The 25,795-nt window shown below is 27.6% G+C and overlaps 2 protein-coding genes across 2 annotated transcripts; one reads left to right on the forward strand and one right to left on the reverse strand.

Moving 5' to 3' along the window:
• Window positions 1–239: 239 nt before the first annotated feature.
• On the reverse strand, window positions 240–23,441 carry Myt1 (protein kinase, membrane associated tyrosine/threonine 1). Its single transcript, XM_087149362.1, has 14 exons — window positions 23,428–23,441; window positions 20,828–20,987; window positions 18,480–18,633; window positions 15,634–15,731; window positions 14,807–14,889; window positions 14,522–14,647; window positions 13,367–13,442; window positions 11,727–11,852; window positions 11,550–11,641; window positions 9,058–9,164; window positions 4,080–4,192; window positions 3,725–3,797; window positions 1,389–1,509; window positions 240–339 (listed from the first exon to the last, which is right to left on the reverse strand). The coding sequence occupies exons 1-14, from the start codon at window positions 23,439–23,441 to the stop codon at window positions 240–242; spliced, it is 1,443 nt and encodes a 480-aa protein (XP_087005488.1).
• eIF2Bgamma (eukaryotic translation initiation factor 2B subunit gamma) lies at window positions 21,327–25,795 on the forward strand. Its single transcript, XM_016051711.4, has 2 exons — window positions 21,327–21,545; window positions 24,450–25,795. The coding sequence occupies exon 2, from the start codon at window positions 24,450–24,452 to the stop codon at window positions 25,755–25,757; it is 1,308 nt and encodes a 435-aa protein (XP_015907197.1). The 5' UTR covers window positions 21,327–21,545; the 3' UTR covers window positions 25,758–25,795.

Below are 25,795 nucleotides of genomic sequence, written 5' to 3' on the forward strand. Positions count from 1 at the left end.
ATATATATATCCAACTGCTTCTGCTGTGTCGCTTTGTTCAAAGACTCATCAAAAAGCAATGTATAAAACTTGGCATTATCAATGCACTTCAGAAGTAGCATGCTAAAATGAGGTGCAAGTCCAAAATGACAGAGATATGCACACTCAGATTCACTGCAGGTGAAATGACGTGCTATTGAACTGTCTGGAAACATTGTACTAAATAATTTTCCAGTGTCTTTGGAAGAATTGTAGGAGCATTAGCTTTCTACAACTTTTAAAGCCCATAAAATCTCAGAAGAAAGAACTTCTTTCCCCAAAGCCCAAGAATCTTTTAAAAAGATGGAGGCAGCAGGAGAGCTGAAGGCAACAGAATTTAAGGATTTAGGGAAACCGATCACTCAAAAAAAATTTCAAAACGCCAAAATAAAAAATATTTAGCACTTTTTTAGCACTCAGAAGAAATTTTAGCACTTTTTAGGCCCTAAAAAAGTTGGGAAAAAATTTTAGCACTTTTTTAGGACATTTTAGGACAGCAAGAATCCTGATATTTATAATCAGTAACCGGTTCCTAAATTGGAATTCTCAAATTTTGCTATTCATTTTGATTATTTCAACACTATAAACTTAAATAAAAAGACCCTTAGAGATTAAATAATCAACTGGGATGTCCAGAACACACACAAATATAAGGAATATGAAGACGAAAAGTTAAAAATCAGGTCAAATAAGGAGAAAATCATTTTTTATCAGGAAAATCAAGACAGCTATGAAGTTATATTTCAACTTCAGAACTCCAAACCCTTTGTAGCAGAAGTGTTAATTTAATTATTAGATTATCAATTAGTACAATAATTAGTAATTGTAAAACAATTGGTACAATAAAGAAATCTAAAGTCAGATTACATACTCTTTTTTCTTTGATTCAGACAAGCAGGGTGATCCAGATGTATCATGGAGTTTTGCATCCCAATAACGAAAGCTACAAGGAGTGGACATACCTAGGCGAGATCTAAGAAATGAATTTAATAGAAAATGCTTAGTGAATACCATAGCAACTAATCCTAATTCCAAAAATTTATATAGATATATATATATAGAGAGAGAGTCAGTCTCTTATTAATTTACCCAAATAAAGTAAACATACTGGTGCTACTTTCTGAAATGTTTAAAAGAAACTATATCAATATTTTGTAATAAAGATATAGTATTAAACCAAATATGTTTTTTTTTTTTTTAAAAAAAAAGAATTTATTGCTTGCTTGTAAAAAATAAATAGAAAGACATTACATGAATGTATAATAAATTAGTACAATATAAACCTTTTTTTTTTTTAACAAAATATCAGATATATATGCATTTCCAGAAAAATAAATAAATATTAAATAACTGCTTAGGGTGATGTTTACCTGGAAAAATCTAAACTGGAATTAGAGTGTTCATTGAATAATAAGTCTAGTTCAAGCCTTTTCTCACTGAATGGACCATGCAAAGAACCAAAGCTACCATTTGTACTCTGGTCAAACACATCTATTTAGAAATTAGAGCAACAAGAAAAGAAAAAAAAAGAATTAATTTTTAAATCAAAATATATGAAATAAAAAATACCAAAATGGTTTGCAGTTTTTTTTAAAATAATAATTTGTAATCCTAAGAATAAAATTTTGTTACATAAATGCTAAACCTGTTGTTGTTTCTAATGCCACTTGTCTATATCAGAAAGCATGCTAGGTGAAACCAAACGAATTAAAGGCAGAGGATATGTTTCTTGTTTTTCAGTGGCACCATCAATATCTAAGAATATGACTTCAGTCACACTCTCATCACAGCCCATTCGTAGGGCGAACCCGTTTAATCATCCACAAATCGAAATTTTGGCCTGAACCAGAGAACTATCAATTTTTAATTAAGTTTTCTAAGAAGTATTGATTTGTTTAGAAACATGGAGGACTTAGTGACCTCTTAGATTTAACCAGTCAATTTATGATGTACAGTCCCAAGAACTTCTGAACACTATAATTTTTTTGGAAAAAGTCTAAAGTTTTGAATCGCACATTTCAGTCATAATTTTTTTGTTGCGCTCAATTTGCACAGATTATATTGTAAATTTCTGTTATTTCTCAAATGCTTTTCCACGGTTATTGCTACAAAATTCCATGTATAAAAAATTAAAAAAAAATTTTAAAAAAAATTCTTAACTCGATATTATGATGAGCAAATTTCAAATTAGAGTAATCACTTTTTAACTTGCTTTAATTGTGCCGCTTTTATAGTAATTATAAATGATCGTTTTTTTAAAATTTCTTAAAGGCAGTTATTTCTACACTTTTCTATGCGATTATGAAAAATCTTGTACTTATATTATGATAATATTACGACATGCGAGTTTCAAATAGCACATTTAAATAATTATGACATAATAAATAATGGTTAAATAAAATTTGATATGTTCTCTAAAAATCCTTTGCCTGTCTGCCTAACTCACCCAACTGACTTTGTGATATATATGTATATATCAGTACAAAGTCTCATATCCAGATATCCGGTTATCGGATGATTCTCTTTTCCGGACACTTTTTAACAATCAAAACTCTTCCTTTTTCAAAAACATTTAATTAATTATTGATTTTTTTACACTTGGGAGTTGTTAAAAAGTATGCAGGGATGCGAAATTTAAGCTGTTGGGCTAATTTCCACTTCTTAATAATTCTTATCAAAAATTTTTTTGTTCAATTTTAATCTGATTTCTGCTATTACATAAAAAAATTTGGATATCATAGAAAGGAAATCCGTCATTTCACTACAGCACGAAAAAAAACCCATATTTTTTCCTCATGTCTCGCATAGAACAATTATTACCGCTAAGAATCACTCAGTTAATTTGAAAGTGCAAAAAAATTTCCCATTCTGGAAAAATTTAAGACGAGATCGCCACAACGAAAGTGGGTCATTAAGTGACTATTCAAAAGGATGCTTCAGAATTTGCGAATCGTAATATTATATTAAAAATAATTTTAAAATTTAAAATATGATTTAAACTATGAGCAAATCTCAAAGTGTTGAAATGCGATCGACAAAACTACGGGGACGATAAAATTGTCACAAACAGAGTGTTTCAAAAAGTAATTCTACAAATGTGCAATTTGAAATTTCATGTGTATGATAATCGAGAATTAAAAACCTATGATAATTGGCTGCATTAACTAACGAAAATGCGATCCTAAATTCATGCGGGATTGCGAGTGAATCCTCAATAATTGAGTGCGAAATGCAAGATTAGAAGTTTGGCAAGCGAAATAGTATTATATTAAAACATTGAAATTTTAAAAACCAAGTAAAAATTCGTTTTAATAATTACAAAAAAAAAAGGATCGTTAAAACCATGAGGATGCACTGTGGAATAGTTGCTAATCTAGTGGATCGAGAAATGATTACTAGCTGAAATAGGTGATTCAGAATTTGGGGGTCACAACTTATAAAAATACCGAGATTTTAAAAACAATGTAGAAATCTGAACAGCTGCCGTGCAAACACCCGGATTTATTCACTGTTGGTTGAAATTGACATTAATTATCATATATTTGTTATTTTTTTATAGAATAAGGATGTTTTTATCTTTGCTTATCTTAAATACCCATTATCCAGAAAAATCCGGTTTTTACAATATAGATTATACATACAAATATAAGAAGCAATTAATAAGAACATGTACTAGTAAAGAAAATAAATAAATTTTAAAATGTACCATCAGATAAGTTAGAACTCCATTCCGAAGATGACCTGAAACTTTTTGGATTAACTTTAGGAACATTTTCAAGCTAAATGAGGATAAAAGAAGATATATCATTAACAAACAAATGAAAAATACTTTTAATATACTTCTCAAAAATTTAAGGTGAGTACTTTTAAAAAAAATAATAAAAACAATGATTGACTTAATAATTCAATGTGTTATAATGCAATATACTTACTGATGATGGGGATTTATATACTTTTCGTCTTTTTTTGTATATCTATAAAATAAAGTACCATATTTAAGAGATTTAAAAAATTTTTTAGATATACATATACATAAATAAACGTTTCATGTGAAATAATACAAAACATACTTTGTCAACAGTTTCAATGGCTAATACATTATCAGCTGTCAATCTTTTAGAGTAATCAGGCTCCATCATAAGGGTTATGACCTCAATAAGCTCACTGCTGAGGCCTACAAGATAAAAGTTAATAGGTAAAAACTTATAATGCATTTTATTATTACAATTTTGTAAGATGAATCATAATAAAATTATGGAGTCAATTAAGTAGGTTCAGTAAAAACTATATCAAACGTACATTTAAATAATATAGAATTCCAGCATTTAATTTTTTCAAAATTTTTTAATTTTTTCTCACTGCTTACTTCTATGTTTAAGAAAAAAATTTCTTAAAAGAAATTTCCTAGTAAAAAATTTCTTAATTTCTTCGTTCGCAATCTTGGGTTTTAAATAAAATTCCGATTTTTTTAAAGTCTTATTATAAGAACAAACTTTTGATGACAGAGAATCACTCAATAGCACTCTATCTTTCAAAAAAGAAGAGAAATAAAGATATTACTTTATTACATTAAGAGAGATAGCACTTTTAAAATATCCATGCCTTTCTTTTTTATACATGTAAAGCAATAAAATTATGTGGTTAGTAATTTAAGATAGGCAATTTAATGTGTAATTTGTTTAAGCAAGAAAATGGATTTGGATATTTCTGAAAAATTATCTTAATGCAAATTGTACAAACAAATATATTCATCAAACACCTAAAAACAAACAAATATATAATATAAATTGCTTTTCATAACATTCGGATTTCACAATGGCATTTGAATAATTCCCCCAAAAGGAGAGAGAGAAAGAGAATCTAAAATACTATTAATTTTTTTAATTCTTTATATATTATTTATATTATAATTTTTTTAATTTGTATTTTGCATGTTTTGAAAGATACCTCTCTAAATATCTAATATCAGTTTCTTTGTGAAAATAAAACAGAGAGGATTAAACGCACAAAAAGAATCTTCCCCTCCGTTTGCTCCACTTTGACTGTTGAGTTTGGTTGAGATTAAAGAGGCCCCAAGCATTAACTTTTTAAAAACTTAATATTTTTTTCTATTTTAACTTTTTTAAAATCAGAAAAAAGTTAATTCAAAAATAATTCTTTAAAGTAACCCAAGTCAAAAATAAATATTTTCAGTAATAACAAAAACTTAAAAGCCTTATGTTTAAAAGCTTTAATAATAAAAGCCTTAACAATAAAATGTTTAATTGTGTAACTAAAATAAGATGCTGATGCAATTTTTAGGGTTGCCACAGTAAAAAATGAACAAAAATAGTTGCTTTTAGCAGGGATGAGAGTAGTCAGAAAGTAAAAAAGAGGAAATCCAATATATATATATATATATATATATATATATATATATATATATATATATATATATATATATATATATATATATATATATATATAAACAAAAATGTGACAAAAAAGTGCGATTTTTAAACTTGTAAACCATGTGAATATAAATCCCGATATGAGACTTTTAAATCACGTAAACATGAAACTCTACATCGAATTTAAAAAATGCGAAAATACATATCATGATTTTTTAATTTTTTGATCACGATGCATAATTTTTAAATCGAGCGATATTACAACCACAAAAACGAATCACGATATTGGATTTCAAGCTCGCGTGAATACGAATTGCTACATAGGGCTTTAAAAGCTCGTAAATACAAATCGCGATATTGATTTTTTAAATCTCGTAAGTAAGAATCGCAACGTTCAACTTTTAAATCAGGTAAATACGAAAATCGAGATTTGATAATAAAATCGCGATTTTAAAAATGTATAAATACAAAACACGATATTGGATTTTTAAATGTCGTAAATAAGAATCATAATATACGATATTTAAATAGCGTAAATAAGAATAGCAATGTGCAACTTTTAAATCAGGTAAATACGAAAATCGATGGTTGATATTAAAATCGCGTGAATAAAAATCGAGATATTTGCAGAGTCTGGACTAGTGATTTCTAAAAGGCTTGTTTGTATTGTTTTTGTTTAGACATAATAAAAATTTACAAGATTAATTGAATGAGCAAATAAATATTTTCACCGCAAATCCACCTCTATTTTTTTCGAAGCAGCGACGTCTGAATTACGAAAATACGAGCTATCCAGCAGACGGATAAAAAATACGGAAAATCTTATTTTCTGTGCGTGAAATCGGAGAAAATAGCTAAAATAAGTAAAAATGCGGAAGGGTTAGCAGATAGGGCGTAGATTGAATTTTCTGTTTATCTTTGAAAATCGTAAGTAAATATAATTAATAAGAAAAAATAAGAAAATAAGTGCGTAAATAAATAAGAAAAGGGACTTCAATAATTTCCCTCCGCGAAAAATTAAATTCCTCATAAAATATTTTAACTTGTGCAAAAACAAAATTTCAGCGGAAATTAGCGGGAAAAAGGGAAAAATTTGAAAAAAAGCGGAAATCCGCGAATCCGCGGAAGAATCTCATCCCTGTTTTAGTAGCCTAAAGCATGAAAATAGTTGTCTAAATCTATAAATAATTAAAATTGTAGCTTAATTGTCAAATACTATGATAAGGACTGGTTGATGTCAGAAATTTTAAATCATGATACATCGTCCATTAGACATCGCGATTTAGCATATGTTCAGAAATTACCTATGGGAAATCAATCAAAAATAAATAAAAAGGAATAAATCTATTACAAAAGAAAATATTAATTCTAAACATATTCTACTATAATATCAATATCATTGGTTAATTTTTTCAACTAAAATAATAAAGAAGTCAAAGTAAAAGCAAACCCAAAATTTATTTCAGTTTTTCTTAAATTAAAAATAAGATCTATTGGTTTAAAAATAATACTGTAACAAAATATTGTACATACATGCATTAAAATTAAAAGAAAAAAAACGAAAGTAGGAAACAAACCAAAGAAATGTTCACTTTAGAAAAAAAATTATTTTTTTTAAATTATTTGTTGGAAAAAAAAACCATGCTTAAACATCATTAGACCCTCTTTTATTCAATTATTTAAAATAATATAAAGTAGTATCAACTAATGGTCAAATTCTGTACTGAATAAATGTAAAAATATTTTTACTTATTTATTATTATTTTCGTTTTTGAAAATAAAATTGTCTAAAGATTTATTTATTTAAAAATGAGACTGACTATCTAACAAATTATAAAACAAACAAGTATTGAAAGAATTTTAATAAAATTTAAAAAAAAAATACTTTAAGTACTAATGTTAAATTATTAAAAAGCGTCCAAACATTACTAAACTCTTTATTTAATTTTTTTAAAAAAATTTTGTTTTTTAACTAATAGTCCAATTTTTTTAAAACTTTGTTTTCAGTTCCTCAAAAATAAAAGCAAATTGAATAAAGGTAAATTTTATTTTGATTTTTTTATAAATAAAAACAACTGAACATTTATTGGTTTAAAAATAATCAAATTATTATACTTACCTACATTAAATAAATTTGAAAAAAAACTAACTTTTTATAACAAAATTAAGAACAAAATACCCCTATTAAATTGTATCGCTTAAAATGAAAAATAATAATTGAAAAAAACCAATGAAGAAACTTTTTTAATTTATATTTTCTTTTCATTGATCAATTGAGTTCAGAACGAAAGTTTAAGATAACAGCGATTGTGCAGCAATCGCAAAGTAACAGTAGGTCTACGAAAAATAAGTATAAGTATAAAAATAACTTCGCTAAGAGTAAAAAAGTCTCCCAATAGTCGCCTATTCCTGAAAATAGTTGCTTTTTTAGCCTTTTCAGGCAAAAAAAGTCGCCATGGTAGCCTAAGGCCAAAAATAGTAGCAAATAGTCGCATTTTAGTAGCTTGAGGAATCCTTGAATTTTCTTTTTTCAAAAAATTTATTTGTTACGAGTATATCATATGGGAGGGGTAAACTTATTTCATTAGAATAAATATAAATTGTATAACTTGAATATGTTTAATTTAAATAAGAATAAAAAGCTTACACATAATTGTATAAATAGAATACGCTGCAAAAGAACATGATATTAAAAGAAAAAATAAGATTTCATTAGAACAAATATAAATTGTGTAACAAAAATATATTTATTTAAACTATCAGGGTTGGCAAGATTTTGCCACAGGTGGAAAAAACCATGGTAAATACCGGTAAAAACCGTCCTGGCAAAAACAGGTTTTTGCCAAGCAAATTGGCAAAAAGTGGCAAAAACCTATATTTTCCAAGATGAGAGGACAAAAACACATTTTTGATACAAAATTATTCCTAAAATTGAAATATATACTATAAATATAAATAATTACAAAAAAATTAACAAAATTATTATTCCATAATTAAATGATAATGTAATAATATATCATTTTAGTAGTTTAAAACATTATTGATTGGAAAATTTGTGATTATTCTTTTTTTTCCAGTGAAATGAACTTATTTTAAATGAATATAACTATAATTTAAAACATAAAATATCTATCACTATGTGTAGTTAATTATTGTACAAATAATAATTTTTATAATAAATAATAATATTATGCAAATAATAATATTTATTTATTTGTAAAAAAACATTTATTTTAGGATTCTAAAATGAAAAGAGATAACAAACTTTCAATCTTTTAAAAATTATTACCCTTATATTAATTATTAATATGTTAAAAATAATTTTTTCATGTAATGTATCAAAATTATTATTCCTTATGATTGATTTAAATTTGTTTCAAGTATTTTGTAATAATATTTAATCAGCAATTTAGATAATTTGGTTTTTGCCGGTTTTTACCAGTTTTTGCCGGTTTTTACCAGGTTTTTGCCACTGTCCTGGCAAAAACCCCTTTTTGCCGGCAAAAACTCCAACCCTGTAAACTATATTATTAATTATACTACTATACAATTTATTTATTTCAAAATAAGCTTGGAAATAAATAAATTATATAGTAATTGATAATGAACAATAATTTCAAAATTTAATTATAATTTTTCAAATATTTACCTTCAAGAAATTCTTGGGGAATTTCAAGATTCCTTAAGCGATGCCATAATTCTTCACCTCTAGGTAAGTCTAGATCAGATGCTAGCTCTAATATTGTTATCCCAAGACTGTAAAATGTATTAAAAATAAAAAATTTCACCAAAAAATTTCTCTTTTTTCTTGGAAAGAAAAAAAAAAAAGTTAAAACATAGGAATGATGAATGAATTTGAGAAATTCAAAGTTTTTATCCAGGCACTTTTTTGAGGAAAAAAAATTTTTACAATTTTTTATTTGTTTACATTTTTAAAACAAAACAGGAAATTGACAGTTTTTAAGAATCAGTGACAGACTTTAAATCACTTAAGAACTAGAACAATAAAAAGTTAACAAGATATCTTAAAATAATAATAATAGTTAAAAATAAAAAAAAACTAATACAGTAAACCTTGGTTAAGCACACACTTTTGGGGGCTAAAAAAATTGTTCGTTTACATGAAGGGTACACTAATAATGAGGTATAATATGAGGTATAACTCCATATAGTTTTTAGTATGATTGCAATATAGAACAATTGCAATGATATGAAAATATACAAAACTGCAATCATATAGATGTTTTTAGAATAAATGCAATGATGAAGAAAATAATCTCTAACAACTATTTGATATTTATTTAAACTTACAAAATTCTAAATTAGAATATTAAGGAAATTAGAAATTTTAATAAGACTTTGTTTTATTTTGACTGTGTTTACCCATTTGAAAAGAAAGACATGATAATAAGTTTGTTTTAAACAGGCGCAACTTACCATATCATCTAGGTACATTTTTATTTAATTTAGCATATTAACATCAATTTCATCATTCTTGGATAGATAAAAATTTCTCATTTCCTCAATACAAGTGTGCGTATTACACAAAGTTCGTACTTTTGGTTCTTTTTCAGAAAGTTATCATTTTCTTCATTATTACTCTCTCAACATCATTATTTGCGATTATTGCAATCATTATTTGCAACAATTTCATCAATGCTTAGAAAATTATCACCCTTGGTAATACTTTATCCAGTCAAGTTAATAAAATTTGTTAATTTGAAAATAGGATTATTGCAATCATTATTTGCAAAAATTTCGTCAATGTTTAAAAAACCATCACCCTTGGTAACACTTTTTCCAGTCAAGTTAATCAAACTTGTTAATTTGAAAATAGGATTATTGCAATCATTATTTGCAAAAATTTCGTCAATGTTTAAAAAACCATCACCCTTGGTAACACTTTTTCCAGTCAAGTTAATCAAACTTGTTAATTTGGAAATAGGATCATCAGAATTTGTTTGAACTATGACATCTGCAAAGATAGAAAACATGGCAGTACATCTTTGAAGCTTCTGTGATGCATATAAAAAAATTATGGCAATACTTATTTGTAAGGTACCAGTTCCTATGGAGTTGTATTCAGAATCATTATTTGAAAGAGTCTAAATAAATGTTTGTTTATATGAAAAGCCTGATTACTCAATTACTGTTCTTTTTCTTTCTTTAAAACCTAGTTGTGTGTTAAGTGCAGGAGTCAAACTGATTAGGAAAAGAAAGGAATTTTCATTGGGAAGGAGAATTGAGAATATTTAATGCTTTATCTCAACTTACTTGTTAGGTCTCATAACCTGAGTCATCCAGATGAAAAGATCAAAAGAGAAAATATTTCACACGAGCAGCAACATTTTATTTCTTTTCTTTGCAAAGAGAAAAGGTGACAGAAAAATGATTGATTTAGTGGTGAAATAAACTAACAACATTTTTAGACATGGATAAGGCAAAAATTTTACATGTTCTGAAAATGGCAAAAAAGATAGATTTTTCCAGAAAGTTTTTTTTCCCTTTATTTCTTTTTTTTTCCTTCTCTTTTTTCACATCTAGAAAAACTGTAGCTTAGTTTCAAGAGATTAAAAATAACTTTTTGGGGACTGAACAACTGTCCACGTTGTTATGGGAGTGTCCGGTTTGCGGAGAGGGTGCAGAATGGTTAATTCAGAGAAGATTCAAGAGGAATTTTAAAAAAATATATATATGCCTGTAAGAGAGGCTTCAATTTTGCAGGATGGTTCGTAATGCAAGGTTTCACTGTATTGAAATATAAAACGTTCATTTATACAGACAATCACAAGCTGAATTTTTTACCGCACATAAGTCAAATACAAGGGAATCTAGAAACACAAACACAATCAAAAAAGTTATCAAAGTTTATAATGTAAAATTTTTTGAAAATTTTCGACTTTGAATAACACAAACTAATTATCACTACATAGAAAAAACCACCATATAATTAATTATAGGAATAAGTTTTTTAGACTAAAATTTTTTATTTTGTTAAAAAATTACTTATAAAATTAAATATACATTAATTTATTATTTTTTTTAAATAAAACAAAAGTTGAATTTTTTTTTAAAAGTTACGAATTTGGGAAAAAACACAATTTGTAAGTAATAAAAAGCGAATTTTAAAAAAATTCAGACCTGAAAATGTCAGCTGCTTTTGTAAAAATACCATCCATTAACTCAGGAGCAATGTATCTTGGGTCTCCTTCGATTGCATTAGTGGCATCAGACTGAAAACATTAACGATAAAAATCTGAAGATTCAAGCATTATATATCAAGATAAACAACAATTTTTAAAGAAATACATAATTTACCTTAACAGAGAGGTCAAGAACAAGCCCGAAATCACCTAGTTTACAAATGTTGTTTTCAGATATAAAAATATTTTCTGGTTTGATGTCTAAATGAACTAGATTATGATCATGCAAATGTTTAACAGCCTAAAGAGAGTAAAAAATAATAAAATTAAATGGGTATTTGCAATTACAATTTATTCTGAGAATTCTTTGCCTTTTTCTATTACAGTAGCCTACATCTATAGTTAATTTCCATATATATATAAATGATCAATAACACACACACTAAGCAGTAGAAAATAAGCCACTACCTAGTTTAAATAACCAGGTACTAAAAGATATTACAAGTCAATACACATTTCCAATGGTCTGTTTACATGTCTCAATCGCGAAACCAAAACAGCACACCAACCTTTTACATTGGCTACTTGTCTTGAGATCCACTAATAATTTTATGGGGTTTGAGTTTAATTTAAGTTATCCTGGACCAATAGACCACTATTAATTTTAAGCTCTGAAGATTTATGCATCAATTATTCATTGTATAAAGATGTAAATTGTCTACATGCGTTTTTGCAAATTTCGTGGGAAGATGTTCAAAGTAGTCATCGGAGTTTTTACCATTTTAAGAAGCTGTTATGCCTTTGTTGCCTCAACAAGAAAATTAGTCATTAAAAGCCCTTTTATCCCTATCAATTGATAAATTTTACTTTTTATGCTTCGTAACTGTACTGTACCAAATCTTTGTTTAAAAGTAGTTAAAATTTCATGAAAATTTCCTTACAAGTCTGAGCCTGTCGGAACCAGGAAACTTTTTCAGTAAATGAGCCTGTTTCATTTCTAGTGTCTATGATCTCCTATGTTTAAATATGTATATTTTTTTCCTGCATATACTTTGATGTCTAAGATAGAGTGATTGATTATAGTTAAAAAAAATAATAAATTAAGTAGCTAAATAAAAAAAAAACGGATTTTAAGTTTTGAATTTTTGTTTTTTAAGTATATTTCAGCACAATTATTTGATTGCTACTGTTAAAAAATTTTACAGTAAGTCCTGCTCATGTATTTTCTGCAAATAACTAGACCAGCTCAATTTTATGACACATTTGTGCTCTACATTAAGACGCTAATCCATGCACAAAACTGGGATTTTTGATATTCGCTCCAAGCTATTCAACATCAAGAAATAAACGTCTTTGTAACTAAACGAAATCCATATTGTCTTCATAGTTAGACGTAATCAACATTATCTTTGTAGTTAGACGGAATCAACATTATCTTCGTCAGTTCAGTAACAGTGTTAGCATAGGCAAGCATCCCTGCACACTAAATTGTTATACCGTTACATCGCAAGCATCTTACATTAGAGGCTATAAGCCAGAGTTCTGAGCAGCTTTAAGTCAGAGCTTTGCAAGAAACAGAAGATACTATGATCGTTTGACAATGTTTGCATTACATTGACATTTAGCAAATATATCACCCAATTGTACTCATAATAATCAATAACAATTTCATATTCTAAAATGCACATTGTATCATCAACTGCAATCTACAAGCAATTTCTTCTAACATTAACGTTAATTTATCAGCATTTAAAATTGATATTTTTAAAATAATTCTTTACTATTGATAAGTTACAATATCAATTTAACCATTACCTGTAATAGGTCAATTAGGTACTTCCAAATAGTTTTTTCTGGAATATCATGATTTGTTTCAGCATACTGACTCAAGCTGCAAAACAGATTAAATTAAAATAATTATTAGTTGAATCTGGGAAAAACACAATAAATCAAATGAAATATTTAATCTAATCAAAATTAATCATATATCTTCATTGCAACTTAATATTAATTTTAAACTTTATTTTTCATATTGTACAAACTTATATAAAATTTTATGTCTAAGCGATAATAAAAAAAAAGACATATCAAAATTGAAACAGGAAAGAAAAAAAATGGAGAAAAAATGAAAAATACATTTTCATTCTGAGGAAAAATTAGTTTTAAACAGTGATTGTGGTTTTGTTGGATGTGATTTAACTCAGAATAAAACCTTTGCAAAAGAAAGCTACAAATAATCAAAATCTATAAAACACTGGATAAGTAAATTTGATAATTGTTTAGGTATTTAGTAAGGAAAACAATATTTAACAAATTATAATAGTATTTGGTTCTAGTTTGTAACTATAACACTTAGAAAAAAAAATGACAAAAATCTAATTGCATGAAAATAATATTTTTTTATTTTTAAAACCAAGTTGTAATTTTATACAACTTGTCATGAGAAAAGCATTTGACAAATTTACCAATTAGCAAATCAGTTTGAATATTAAATTTGTACTCATGCCATGTGAAAACTAATCTTCTGTCTGATTCTAATTTGTTTTTGCTATGCCCTAATTTTAATGCTTAACATGTCAATAATTTAAACAATTTTCAAAATAAAATTTCTTCATCACTTATGTTATTATATGCACACCAAATTTCATCAAAATTAAAGAATGAGCTAGTCAAAAAAGCTTGATCTGGCGTGAAATGTCACAATTACACTTTAAAGTTAATAATTAAATGTCCCGATACTTGCAATACTCATCATTAAGATATTATAGAGGTAAGTAAAGGACCCAAACAAAAAATACATAAAATTTGGACTTTTTAATATGAACTATAAGATAGTCCCTTTAAAGTTTTAAGTGTGCTAACAATAATTAAAATTTAAAATAGATAAGTCTTTTTGTTTTTTCAACTTCAAAAACGGGAAATTCAGAGTAAATTTATGCGGAAAAAACATTTACAATAATAAGTTTGTACCTAGAACTGCATAGTTCTGTTTGTATGTACAAGATTTGCTTTTCTTCCCAAGCACTATAAAATTTTACACAATTTGGATGATAAGGAAGCTTCTCATGTTTCTGGACTTCTTGTAACTTACGACTCCTAAAATGAAAGTTGTGATGATTAGCAAAACCACAGAGACAATAACGCAGAATAAAAAAAAAAAAAAAATCAATTTGTATAAAAAATGACAAATAATTATCAAGCAGTATTGTAGAAAACTAAAATAAACTAATAACATGTTAAAGTAATTTTGCATACCTATCGGCTTTTCCAGCAAATTTTTCTTTGGCTCGTTTCACTGCATAATACTTACCATCATCTTTAGATTTAACTTTGAACACCTATTAAAAATTATATCAGATTTTAAAGATTTGGCATAAATTATGAAGCAAAATTTTATAAACTTTTTCTTTTCTTACAATGAACCTGTTTAAATACTATTTATTTTTAATTTAATAATACAATTTAAATGAGGAAAAAAATTAGATGTCTCAATATTTTGAATTTTTTATAAAAATAAAAATTTAAAATGGAGTAAAAAATTACCAGTGTCTACTGTAGAAAGTGACTAAATAGTAAATTTTTTTATAAAATGCTTAGTTTGGTTTAGAGCATAGCTAGAATGAGTAAAAACTTAATTTTAACACAAGAATTTCATATCTAAGTGCCTAATTTTTAACATAACAGATTCACACAGTAACTACTGTAGATCTTAATTTTGTATTAAAAATGTATTTTATTTTATAACCGTCGTCGCGATTTAGGGTTTACGACTACTAATGTTCAACTCCGTAGCCTTGCAATTTCGAACCAATTCAGAAGACAAGGAATCTCTTGAATCAGTACCCCCAGAGGTATCATTTGTTATGGAAACTTGGAGGACTTTGAGACTCAACAAATTAAACATGCATCTGTCACCATTTACTACACGGGGAGTCTTCGGACGGCAGGGATCGAACCCACAACCTCTGGGACAGGGACCCAGTGCCCTACCAACCAGGCTATCCTAACAAAAAGTATTTAAAATTACTGTAAAATATTTCATTTTTCATAAAAGCAAATACTCATAAAAACAAATTGCTCACATCTCCAAAAGAACCAGAGCCCAGCTTGCAAATCACATCAAAACACTGATTTAGGTACAATAATTTCTTATTGCTGGAATCATATTTGGAAGAAAGAGCTACTAGATATTAAGTGAAAACAACAGGTATAATTTAATAAAAAAATATGTCTATTTCAAAATAGTAAATGCATAATTTAAACAGAAATAATGAATATTCAAGTGTGAAATTTGAATTTCCCAAATTACAGTAACATTGCGATTTTAAAAAAAATGCGAAAACCAACAGCAATAATTGCACAAACACACACACACAAAAAAAAAAAAAAAAAGATCGAAAAGCCGCATGGAATTAGCATTGATTGAGCGTCACAAAAAGCAAGTACACAAATAAATATGCAATTAGAATTTATTCTTCCTTTATAAAATTTTTTGAAAATATCGGCATTTAAAAAACCATGTGGCTATTAGCAGCAATAAAGAGTAAATCGAAAGCAAAAAAATTACATCATCCTATCAGAATTAACTAATACACAAATTGAGGTTTGAGCTTCATAATATCGGTATTTTAAAAAATTTGCATTAACAGCAAAAGAAAAGAAAAAGATTAAAATGTAAATTTACGATGGTATTGAGAGCAATAAAATTTGTAGTTGTAGCCAAATAAAGAAGGGGACAAATATATAATATTAATTAAATAATTCTACTATTATAAATCGGAATTTGATATTGAAATTAAAATTTTATAAAATGATGCAAAAAAAATTATGAGAAATGTTTTTTTAAACGATTGCTATTTTGGAATTACTTTTTAAGTTATGAATTTTAATTCTTTTGTTTGTCTCAGTAATTCATTAATTCTAATCCCAAAGCTATTATGGATTTTTTTCCCAGTCTTCTTTGTTCAAACAAATCTGCTTAAAAAACGTTATCCAACATGAAATAACTTAAGAAGAAAAGAAGGTACTGGTAAAGGCAATATAAATGTCTTATGTTAACAAGAATTATGTAAGTAATGAAATTTTAAGTTGAGATAAATCAAATTCCCAAAAAAATTATGTTGGAATCTAAGATATTAATTCGCAGTAGTCCACAAACAATATTGAGATTTGCAGAATTTCGTGAACTAGTAGAAAAATCATATGCATATTTTTAAGTAATTTTTATATAAAAGAATAATGAATTATTTCAAACAAAATAAATCTTAAATCCAGAAACTTCATTATTATTGAATTCGCTTAAAAAACATATTTTATTCTTCATAAAATATTTTGCTTGATTCAAATATTTTTCAGTCAAAATTTTTATTTTATTAAAATGATAGAAGATAGGTTTAAAGAAAGTTTTAGTGACCTTAGTCGTCAAAATGGATATCCCCTTCGACCAGATTGGATGCCTACAGCCATTAGCCTCATTCATCTTCTCAATTCAACAACATTAATGTTTTGATGCTCAATTAAGTTAAAGCTTAAAAATATATCTTTTAATAAAGAATTAGATTAACCAAAATTTGCTTTGACCAGGCACCATTTGAAATTACCAAAAAATTTTCAAGTTATAATTAAAAAAATAATAAATAAAAATTCAAGTTACAGATGATATTTGATGATTGGGAAAAATCATTGTAGGATAGTAAACTAATATTAACATGTTGAATGCCATGGGGATCACCGGTGAAGCCAAGATTATTAGAAACACATAATTCGAGTAATTTTCAATTTTTTTATATTATTATCGTTACTAAAATGGTTTGAAAAAATTAATGCAATATAGAACACACAAAAATAGTTTTATTTATACACCAGGGTGAGTAGCCAAATTTATCAACAAAAAATAAACACCTTTTAAGCACTTTTCAAGCACTAAAAAAATATTTTTAAGCACTTTTAAAAAATATCTTAATTAGGCAAGGTTGGACATTTTTCGAAAATTGAGGGTTTTATCTTGTTTTAACCGTCATGACAAAAAAAAAAAAACTTTTGGCATTGGTTTTTGACAATTGTCAAAAATCATGAAAATTTGAATCATGTAAAAAAGATGGCGTTTTCATACGCTACGGACTGACAATACACTGAAATATATTGGGGTTGAATTAATTATGAAAACGTTGAATAGAACAATGTGAACTGTGTTTTTTTGCATAATTTGTAGCTAAAATCAACATGGTAAATGAAAAATCTCATTTTGAAAAAGGGAAAATTAAGTACTTTTCAAAAACACCCAATGAAAAAAGCTAATTTAAGGGCTCTTAAAAAACGGAAATAAGCACATCTAAGCATAAAAATGCTATACACCCTGCTGGTTATGTGGAAACAATTACAATTTAAGAGATACCTTACCTCCCCAACAATTTTGCCATCAACATTTGATAATTTCCCATAAAGTGACATAGGGGCTTTTAAAAAACGAAAATAAGCACCTTTAAGCACTTTTTAAAAATGCTACGCATCCTGTATACACAGAGGTGCCAACTTGCTCCAGATAGCAAATAAATATTTTCAAGTGGTAGTTTATTAATTGTAATTCTTGGTTTAATAAATTCAATTTAGTAGATTTTTATCCACCACTATTTTTAAACAATGGGTAGGTTCACATAATTCACCACTTTTTTCAAATATGCCATGCTAAACCTTTTCAAAAACAAGCAAAATCTGTCTAATATTTGCAAATTTAGTTCGTAGTTATTTACCGTGTGGCCAGACGGACAAGCCCTGTAAAATTAGAGCGGCATTCAATGTGTTAAATATTGGTAAAAATGTAGTTAAGCATTTTGTTACATGAAAATTGCATACTGAGCTCAACACTATACGTACCTGAAACTTTTAGTGTTAAAATATTTTACTGGGAAATCAAATAAAAAAAGGATACAAGATTTTGAATCACGAAAACTAACACTTTGAGCAGAGCTAGAACCATCTCTAGTGGAAGACAGACGGCTTACAGATGAGCAACTTTTACTATTTGTTTTTCCTTTGGGTGTTGGAGGTGGTTGATCAAACCTTAATCTCTGACAAGATTTATCCTAAAATTCAAAACAATTCTCAGTACATAAATTTCTTGTAAAAATGAATGAAAGATAAACTTATAAAAACTTAATATCCAACTTGCTTTATTTATCATTTCTGAAAATGAAATACATACTATTTGAAAGGCAGCAACACTAAATTTAACTTCTATGTATCTCACAACACTAGGACTGGGCAATGTTAAAATTTTAGCATTGCAATGCATCGTCATGCTAATATCGCGAGCTTTTGTTGCATTGCGATGTTTTGGAACAGTAATGTTTTACATTTCGTACTGAATAAATTCAAATTTTTGCTCTTCTTGATTGATTGATCAATTAAAGCAATTATGCTCTGGAATAACTCAAATAATAAAATAATACTCTTGAATAACTCAATCTGAAATGAACTCAATCCGAGTTACACCTCTCTTCATCTTGAATTTAGTTCATTTCTATCAATGTTTAATAAAAAAAAAGGAGAAAGGAATGCATAAAAAAGTTCAATGAATCCTGGAATAAAAATAAAATATTAACAAGTCGCACTTAGTAAAATGCCTTTTTTTTAAAAAATAAATTTTGCATTTTTTATATTTCCTAACTAAGATAATTATTTCTCAATATTTAAAAATGTGGATGTCTGCAAAATAGCAGTTAAAAAACAATAAACAGCTGGATTGATAGTAAAAAAATTATCAGGATTTGCACAATGAAAAGAAAACACACACTTTTATAACTAAGAGATTAATCTAGACTCCAATTCTCAATCACTTTAGGATTCATCGTGTTGGCAAAACAATGAGTCATGATGTAATGAAGAAAGATAACAATCATTGCCACGGCTATCACTGTACACTTACGGAGGAAAATGCTCGTCGCACGCACTTGAAACCACTGATGTACTATTGGGAATCATGCGTGTAGTCATCGATACATCGCACACATTTCAGTAACTCGCAATTTCTGATGATCCGAAAAATTTACAATTCAAACGTCAGATCAGCAATGATTGCATAGCGTCAATATTTTCCGATGCATCAATTTATTGCCCAGTCTTACACAACACACAGAAGAAAAGGAATAAACATGATTATTCATCATGTTTTTTAAATCATTAAAGCTATGTTATCTCATTAAAAAATAAATATTTAGTAAACTACTCTTAAGGTGCTAACCAGAAATGATATCACACATGATCCTTGAAATTTAACAGTTAGTGAAAAGGTATAACAGGAAGAGTAACAACATACATTTTGGTTAAAATAAAAAATATTTCAACAAGTCATCAGATTACATATTTTTGCATCAAAATGCAATATAATCTAAAATAGAATTACTTTGTTTCTGAACTGTTAGTATATTTTTGGGTAATTTATCGTTACATGTGAAAAAGGAATGGTGGGCATAGTGAAATAGGACACATAGTGACAATTGACTAAGAGAGGGAATGGATTCAAAAAATTTTGTTATCTTTTATGAACGATTGCAAACTACTTTTGAAGCCTAAAATGTTGAAATTATATGAAAATTGATTCACTGTTTTCGCTGAAGCATCAAAAAAAAATTCTTGTTGAACATTCAATTTCATCCATTTAAATTTTGTTATAAAATTTTTGCACATTTTTGTCTATCTGGGTAAAAAGGGGGTTTAACTAGAAGGACTTTAAAGATAAATATACACAAACAAGCTATATGATGTTGTTTAATAATTAAAGTGATTTTTGTATCAGGATCTGTTACAGAATAATCACCAAGTCTTGCCAAATTCCAGGCAGCGAGAATTAAAAAAAATTTTAAAAAATCACAGGAGAAATTTAAAAAAATCAAAGATGGCGGGGGTCTGTCTAGATTTTTTTGAATGGTACCTATTTTGTAAAAATTTAGACACAATTTCTGAAAATTAAAAATTTTATTAAAAAATCAACACAAAAATATGGTAAAGATTAATAAAATATTTTCAAAAATTGTCACTGCAAATAAAAATCATTTATGACTGGTACATTTATATATATTTTTCCTCATATATTCAAAAATAATTTTGCTATTGTAAAACTTTGGGCTTAAAATTGTATAAAGAACTAGCATCTATATTGTAAGAAAATAAATTGACATACAGAATAAGTACAATAACATGTCATCTTACTCACGAAACAAACAAAATTCAACAATAATCAACATGGCTTTTTATGAAATATTATAAAAATAGCTCAACCTTCTTTGAAGAGAACGACTGGGTTGTAAAAAACTTAGGAGCTGGTAGAGGTGATTTAACTTCTGATTCTGATACATCAGAGTCACCATCTCTGATGCTTAAAATTCTATTTTTCAGATCCAGAGTTAGTCCTTGAAATATACAGAGATAATAAACAAATCTTTACAAAGGTTTTTGGAAAATAGGCTTCAAACAGTTTATGATGAAAGTCATATTTTGGTCTTGAAATGTTCTTTTCGAAGATTCGAATGTCACAATTAATTCGAATTTATTTTACAGCGAAATTATTTATGACTAGGAAGTATTGATTTTTTAACAAACGCGTTTACAAGTAAAAACTATGACATAAGAAGAAATCAAAACTATTAGGATACGAAGATAAAGAGGAAAAAGCACGACAGGAAAATTTATTACTTAAAAAAAATAATTTCGCGCGTAAATAAATATGATCTTTATTATGTTGCCAAACCATATCTTTTAATCTAAGAAATAAACACTTAAGCAAAATGTTGATGCATATAACTCGCCACTTTATTGAACCTCATTTTTATTCTTGAAAACTGATAATAATGTAAAGGTTTTAATGACAAAGAAGTAAGCAGTCAAAAGTCTTTATTGCGTACTACAAATTAAAAATAAATAAATCACAATATCCACTGTTTGTGATTTAGCAATATAATTGAAAAAACTTTAGTTGATTTTATAGGCAAAATTGAATGTAAGCATTTTTTTTATTTCATCAATATTTTGTTCAACAAAATTAGTTTTTTTTTCATTTTGGTTGGGAGTAAAGTTTGTTTTATTGCCATTGATCATTCTACACTTGATCCACGTCGCGACGTTTTTATCTTATTTGAAAAATAATTTTCTGCAAAATACATATTTTACACAGTGATTCTCGTCTATGTCTCATTATCTCTAATTGAATGAAGTGATCAAAGTAATTGTCTAAATTTAAAAGAATTAAATTATGATGCAATCGAATTGTAATTACTTCTCCCATTTTCTGACTTTGCTGTTGTATACCCTGTGTCATATTAAGTATTTCTTCGGATTTTATTATTGCCATTGCGGTTCTTGTATTGATTTAAAGAGGATATTCCGTATCGACAAGGTGCCAAATAGATTTTAAAGGGGGGTGGTTATGAGCTATACCTTTCGAGTTGGTCCCTTTCTGTGATGGTTTTTTTAAGTTTCTCGTGGGTCACTGCCTGGAATTTGCCAAGACTTTGCGAATATACGATACAGAAATCTCTCTGATTTAAAATACTACAATTTTTTCTTGTCGAATTTAGCTCTGATAGTTTAAACAACAAATCATTACTAAGGCATTTAACGGGAAGATTTCCATATTGTAATCTGCAGCAGAATATTCGCCAAGTATTGGCAAAACAGAAATCACAGAAGGGGATAAACGACCTGTAGCCATTCCCGTGCAAACCTTTACATGTTTTTGTTTTTAAAAAATTGCAAGTTTAAAAATCCATTTGGTGATAGATGTTGCCGCAACAGATCACAATATAGAAATATCTTCCATTTAAGGAGCTGGACGTCTAAATGATATCATTATGTAAACATATTGGTGCTGCACCAAAAAGATTGCCAAATCATGGTGACAAAAATTAAGATGCTAAAAAAATAACAAATAAAGAATTTGGCAAACTCAAGGTGGACACTCTGGAAAAGAAAAAATCCTCCAATTCTTAGGAAAATTAACAATTAACCTTAAAAAGAGGATTCAAACTTTCATCTACCTGGATCCATTGTAAAAATGCATGATGTGCAATTTTTAGTATTGACTCGCCAATGACTTCTGTTTGGCTGGTCTCTCTTTCCACTCATTCATTATGTTCAGCTTGACATGTTTATCTGTTAGTCTGAATTGTACAACCATTTCCTGGAAAATAAAGTAAAAAAGGTAGCATTTTTAAGGAATAGCACCTTATTTTTACAAAAAAAAGTGCATTTATAGGGATCAAAGGGGTATCCTTCTATAAACACTTAGGGAAAAAAACTGCATAGATATGAACTAAGTTGTTAATTTCAGTTTGTGTGTTAAAGAAATATCCTTTTTACATTTTGTTTTTACCATTAAAGATACAGTTTTCCCCTTTGTTATTTAGTGAGAAAGTTTTAAACACATTTTCTTAAATGTGAACACTTGATTATAGTTGTATTTTTAATATTATTAATTTTTCAAAATTCTTAGAAGAAATTTAAAAAAATTTAAATCTTTTTTTCTGCTTAGGGTTCCTGCAAGTAACCTCGTAAAAGAGGTTTTTAAAATGAACTGAAATTATAATATATGGCAAATTATCCATTACCTATATAATATTATTAAGATATATTCCACTTACATGTTGTTTTTCCAGTTAAAGAAACAGTTTTCCCCTTTGTTAAATAGGGAGAATTTTTATAGATATTATGTGAACACTTGATTTTAGTAGTATTTTTAAAAATATTAATTTTTCAAAATTCTTAGAAAATAATGAAAAAATTTAAATTTTTTTTCTGAACAGGGTTCCTGCTAGTAAGTTTGTAAAACAAGGTTTTAAAATTAACTGCAACCATAATATATGGCAAATTATGCATTACCTTACCTATTACTTGTCATTTTAGGGCCTTGTGCACCTCTGAGTTTGAAAAGAAATAATTATTGTTTTATTGACATTGTTTCGATTTATTCATACATAGTAGATAGTATATACTATCTTCATAAAGATATGCCAAAAGGTTGTTTTATTTAACATATTTTTTTAAAAAGTATGATTTATTTTTCATTGTTCAAATGCAACTAACAAGCAAAATATTCTTAATGCAGAAAAAAGCCAAATCTACATGATTTTTTGACTAATCAGTTTTATGTAACCATTAATGAAAAAATTAAAGCTGTCAACTCTACTGGATTTTAGATATTTTGCATGTTCTTCTGATCTAATAAAGAATTTGCCTAATTTTTTTATATTTAGGTATATTAGTAAAGTCTTTATAATTGTGGTAATAAAAGAATTGTGTTTTTCTTTAAATTTAATGTGAAGAACTTTATATTTTTAAATCAATCAAAAAATATTTTTGTTACTGTGAAAATTTTAAATCAATATGTTATTCATATCTATGTTTAACTATTTTAAATGTATTTAATATCTATCTATTAATAGTCATAATTTGAAAATTGGGTATCCAAATTTCATTATATATATTTTCAGGATGGCAACAGAACAGGGAATTTAAATAAAATATTTATATCCTAATAGTCAGGGAAAATGAATTAGTTTGAGACACCCAAAAGTCGTTTTTTCGAAAAAATTTATTAATTGTAATAATTTTTTTTTGAAAAAAAAAAGCTTATTTTTGATTTTAAGAGCACATATAAGTCTTATGTAAAATATTTTATAGATGAAAATAAGGTGTAACTGCAAAAATAATGAGATTTATGCCACCAGTTATAAAAGTCAGAGAGATTCAATAACTTTTTTTTTCTTCTCAGTGTTTGTTGTCCTGGCTTTTAGCATAAAATTTTTATTATTTGATTTTAGAAGCTTTTTTTTTTAATTTAAAAACTATGATCTTTAAAGAAAACTAATATTTTTTTCATTAAAAATTGTCTCTTATCTCATCATAGATGGAGTTTCAAGCAGTAATCATGGCTGCAGGGACAGGCTCAAGAATGCGAGAACTAATGTCCTCTGTTCCTAAATGTCTCCTGCCTGTTGGTAATGTCCCCCTAATTATGTGTTCATTAAACATACTGAAAAGAGCAGGCTTTGCTGAGGCAATAGTTATAGTCCGAGAGACAGAAAAACTTCAAATTCAAACTGCAATTGAAGATAAAACTGGACTTAACCTGGACATAGTTGCCCTGCCTAGAGGTGAAGACTGGGGGACAGCAGACAGTCTTCGCTTTATAAAAGATAAGATTAAGCAAAATGTTATTGTCTTAAGTTGCGATTTAGTTTCCGATTTCAACCTTCAAGATATGATAAACCTGCATCGCGTCCAGAGCTCTTCCCTCACAATGTTATTAGTTCCATTTCCAAAATCTTTGAGAGAAGTAGAGATGCCTGGTTCCAAGAAAAAATGCAAATTTGAAAGGGACATAATCGGCTTGGATCCAACAAACAGGCTGATCTTTATCAACTCTGAAGCTGATTTTGAGGAAAATGTGCCCCTGAGAATGAAAGTCATTCAACAGTATCCAAACATCAAAGTGCACAGCAATTTGATGGATGCTCACTTATATATAATACAGAAAGATTTGATACACTTTATTATGATGAATCAGCACATTTCCACTTTAAAAGGCGAGTTTCTACCTGCAGCAGTAAAAAAACAGTTTAGTCTTAAAAAGAAGAATCGTAATAGCGACTTATATGACCCTACCGTAGATAAAGATTGGATTGACCTGAAGAGTTTAGCCTTTGAATTATCCTCTTGCCATATTGCATCCACGAAAAACCCAGATGCAGAGGAAAATCTTGTGTGTTATTCATATGTGGATAAAGACTGTTTCTGTAGCAGGGTAAATAATCTCGTAGCTTATGCAGAAATCAATAAAAAACTCATTAAACATTTCAATTTGGTTACCGGTCAAGAATTAAAATCGCACGAGTTTCAAAAATCGCAAGTGGATGGCGAGAGCATCATTGGAGATGACTGCGAATTGGCAGCCAAAGCTTCCGTTAAACAGTCTATGATTGGCAATGATTGCAAATTTGATGAAAGAGCTAAAACTGTCAATTCTATTGTTATGAACAATGTGAGCATTGGGAAAGAGTGCAGTATTCAAGGGTCTATAATTTGTTCAAATGTTGTATTAGAAGAAAGATGTAGTTTGAAAAACTGTGTGGTTGCTTCTGATCAAATTATTAAATCCATGTCTAAGCTCAATAATGAAATATTTCAAGGAACTGAACAGTTAATGCAAATCTAATTTGTACTAAATACAATAAAATATAAATTATTTGGGAA

This window comes from Parasteatoda tepidariorum, chromosome 8 (assembly GCF_982258835.1).
Source record: "Parasteatoda tepidariorum strain Cologne lab strain chromosome 8, Ptep-v5.0, whole genome shotgun sequence".
NCBI lineage: Eukaryota > Metazoa > Arthropoda > Arachnida > Araneae > Theridiidae > Parasteatoda > Parasteatoda tepidariorum.

What these genes read in the sequence shown, in the direction of transcription:
- Myt1 (XM_087149362.1), bottom strand. An exon ending in AGTCGTTCTCTTCAAAGAAG is followed by an intron (nt 18,634 to 20,827) that starts GTTGAGCTATTT and finishes TTTGAATTTTAG; the next exon opens with GATAAATCTTGTCAGAGATT. An exon ending in AAAGCAGCTGACATTTTCAG is followed by an intron (nt 9,165 to 11,549) that starts GTCTGAATTTTT and finishes TACATTTTACAG; the next exon opens with TCTTGGGATAACAATATTAG.
- eIF2Bgamma (XM_016051711.4), top strand. Translation starts at nt 24,450, where the DNA reads ATGGAGTTTCAAGCAGTAATCATGGCTGCAGGGACAGGCTCAAGAATG.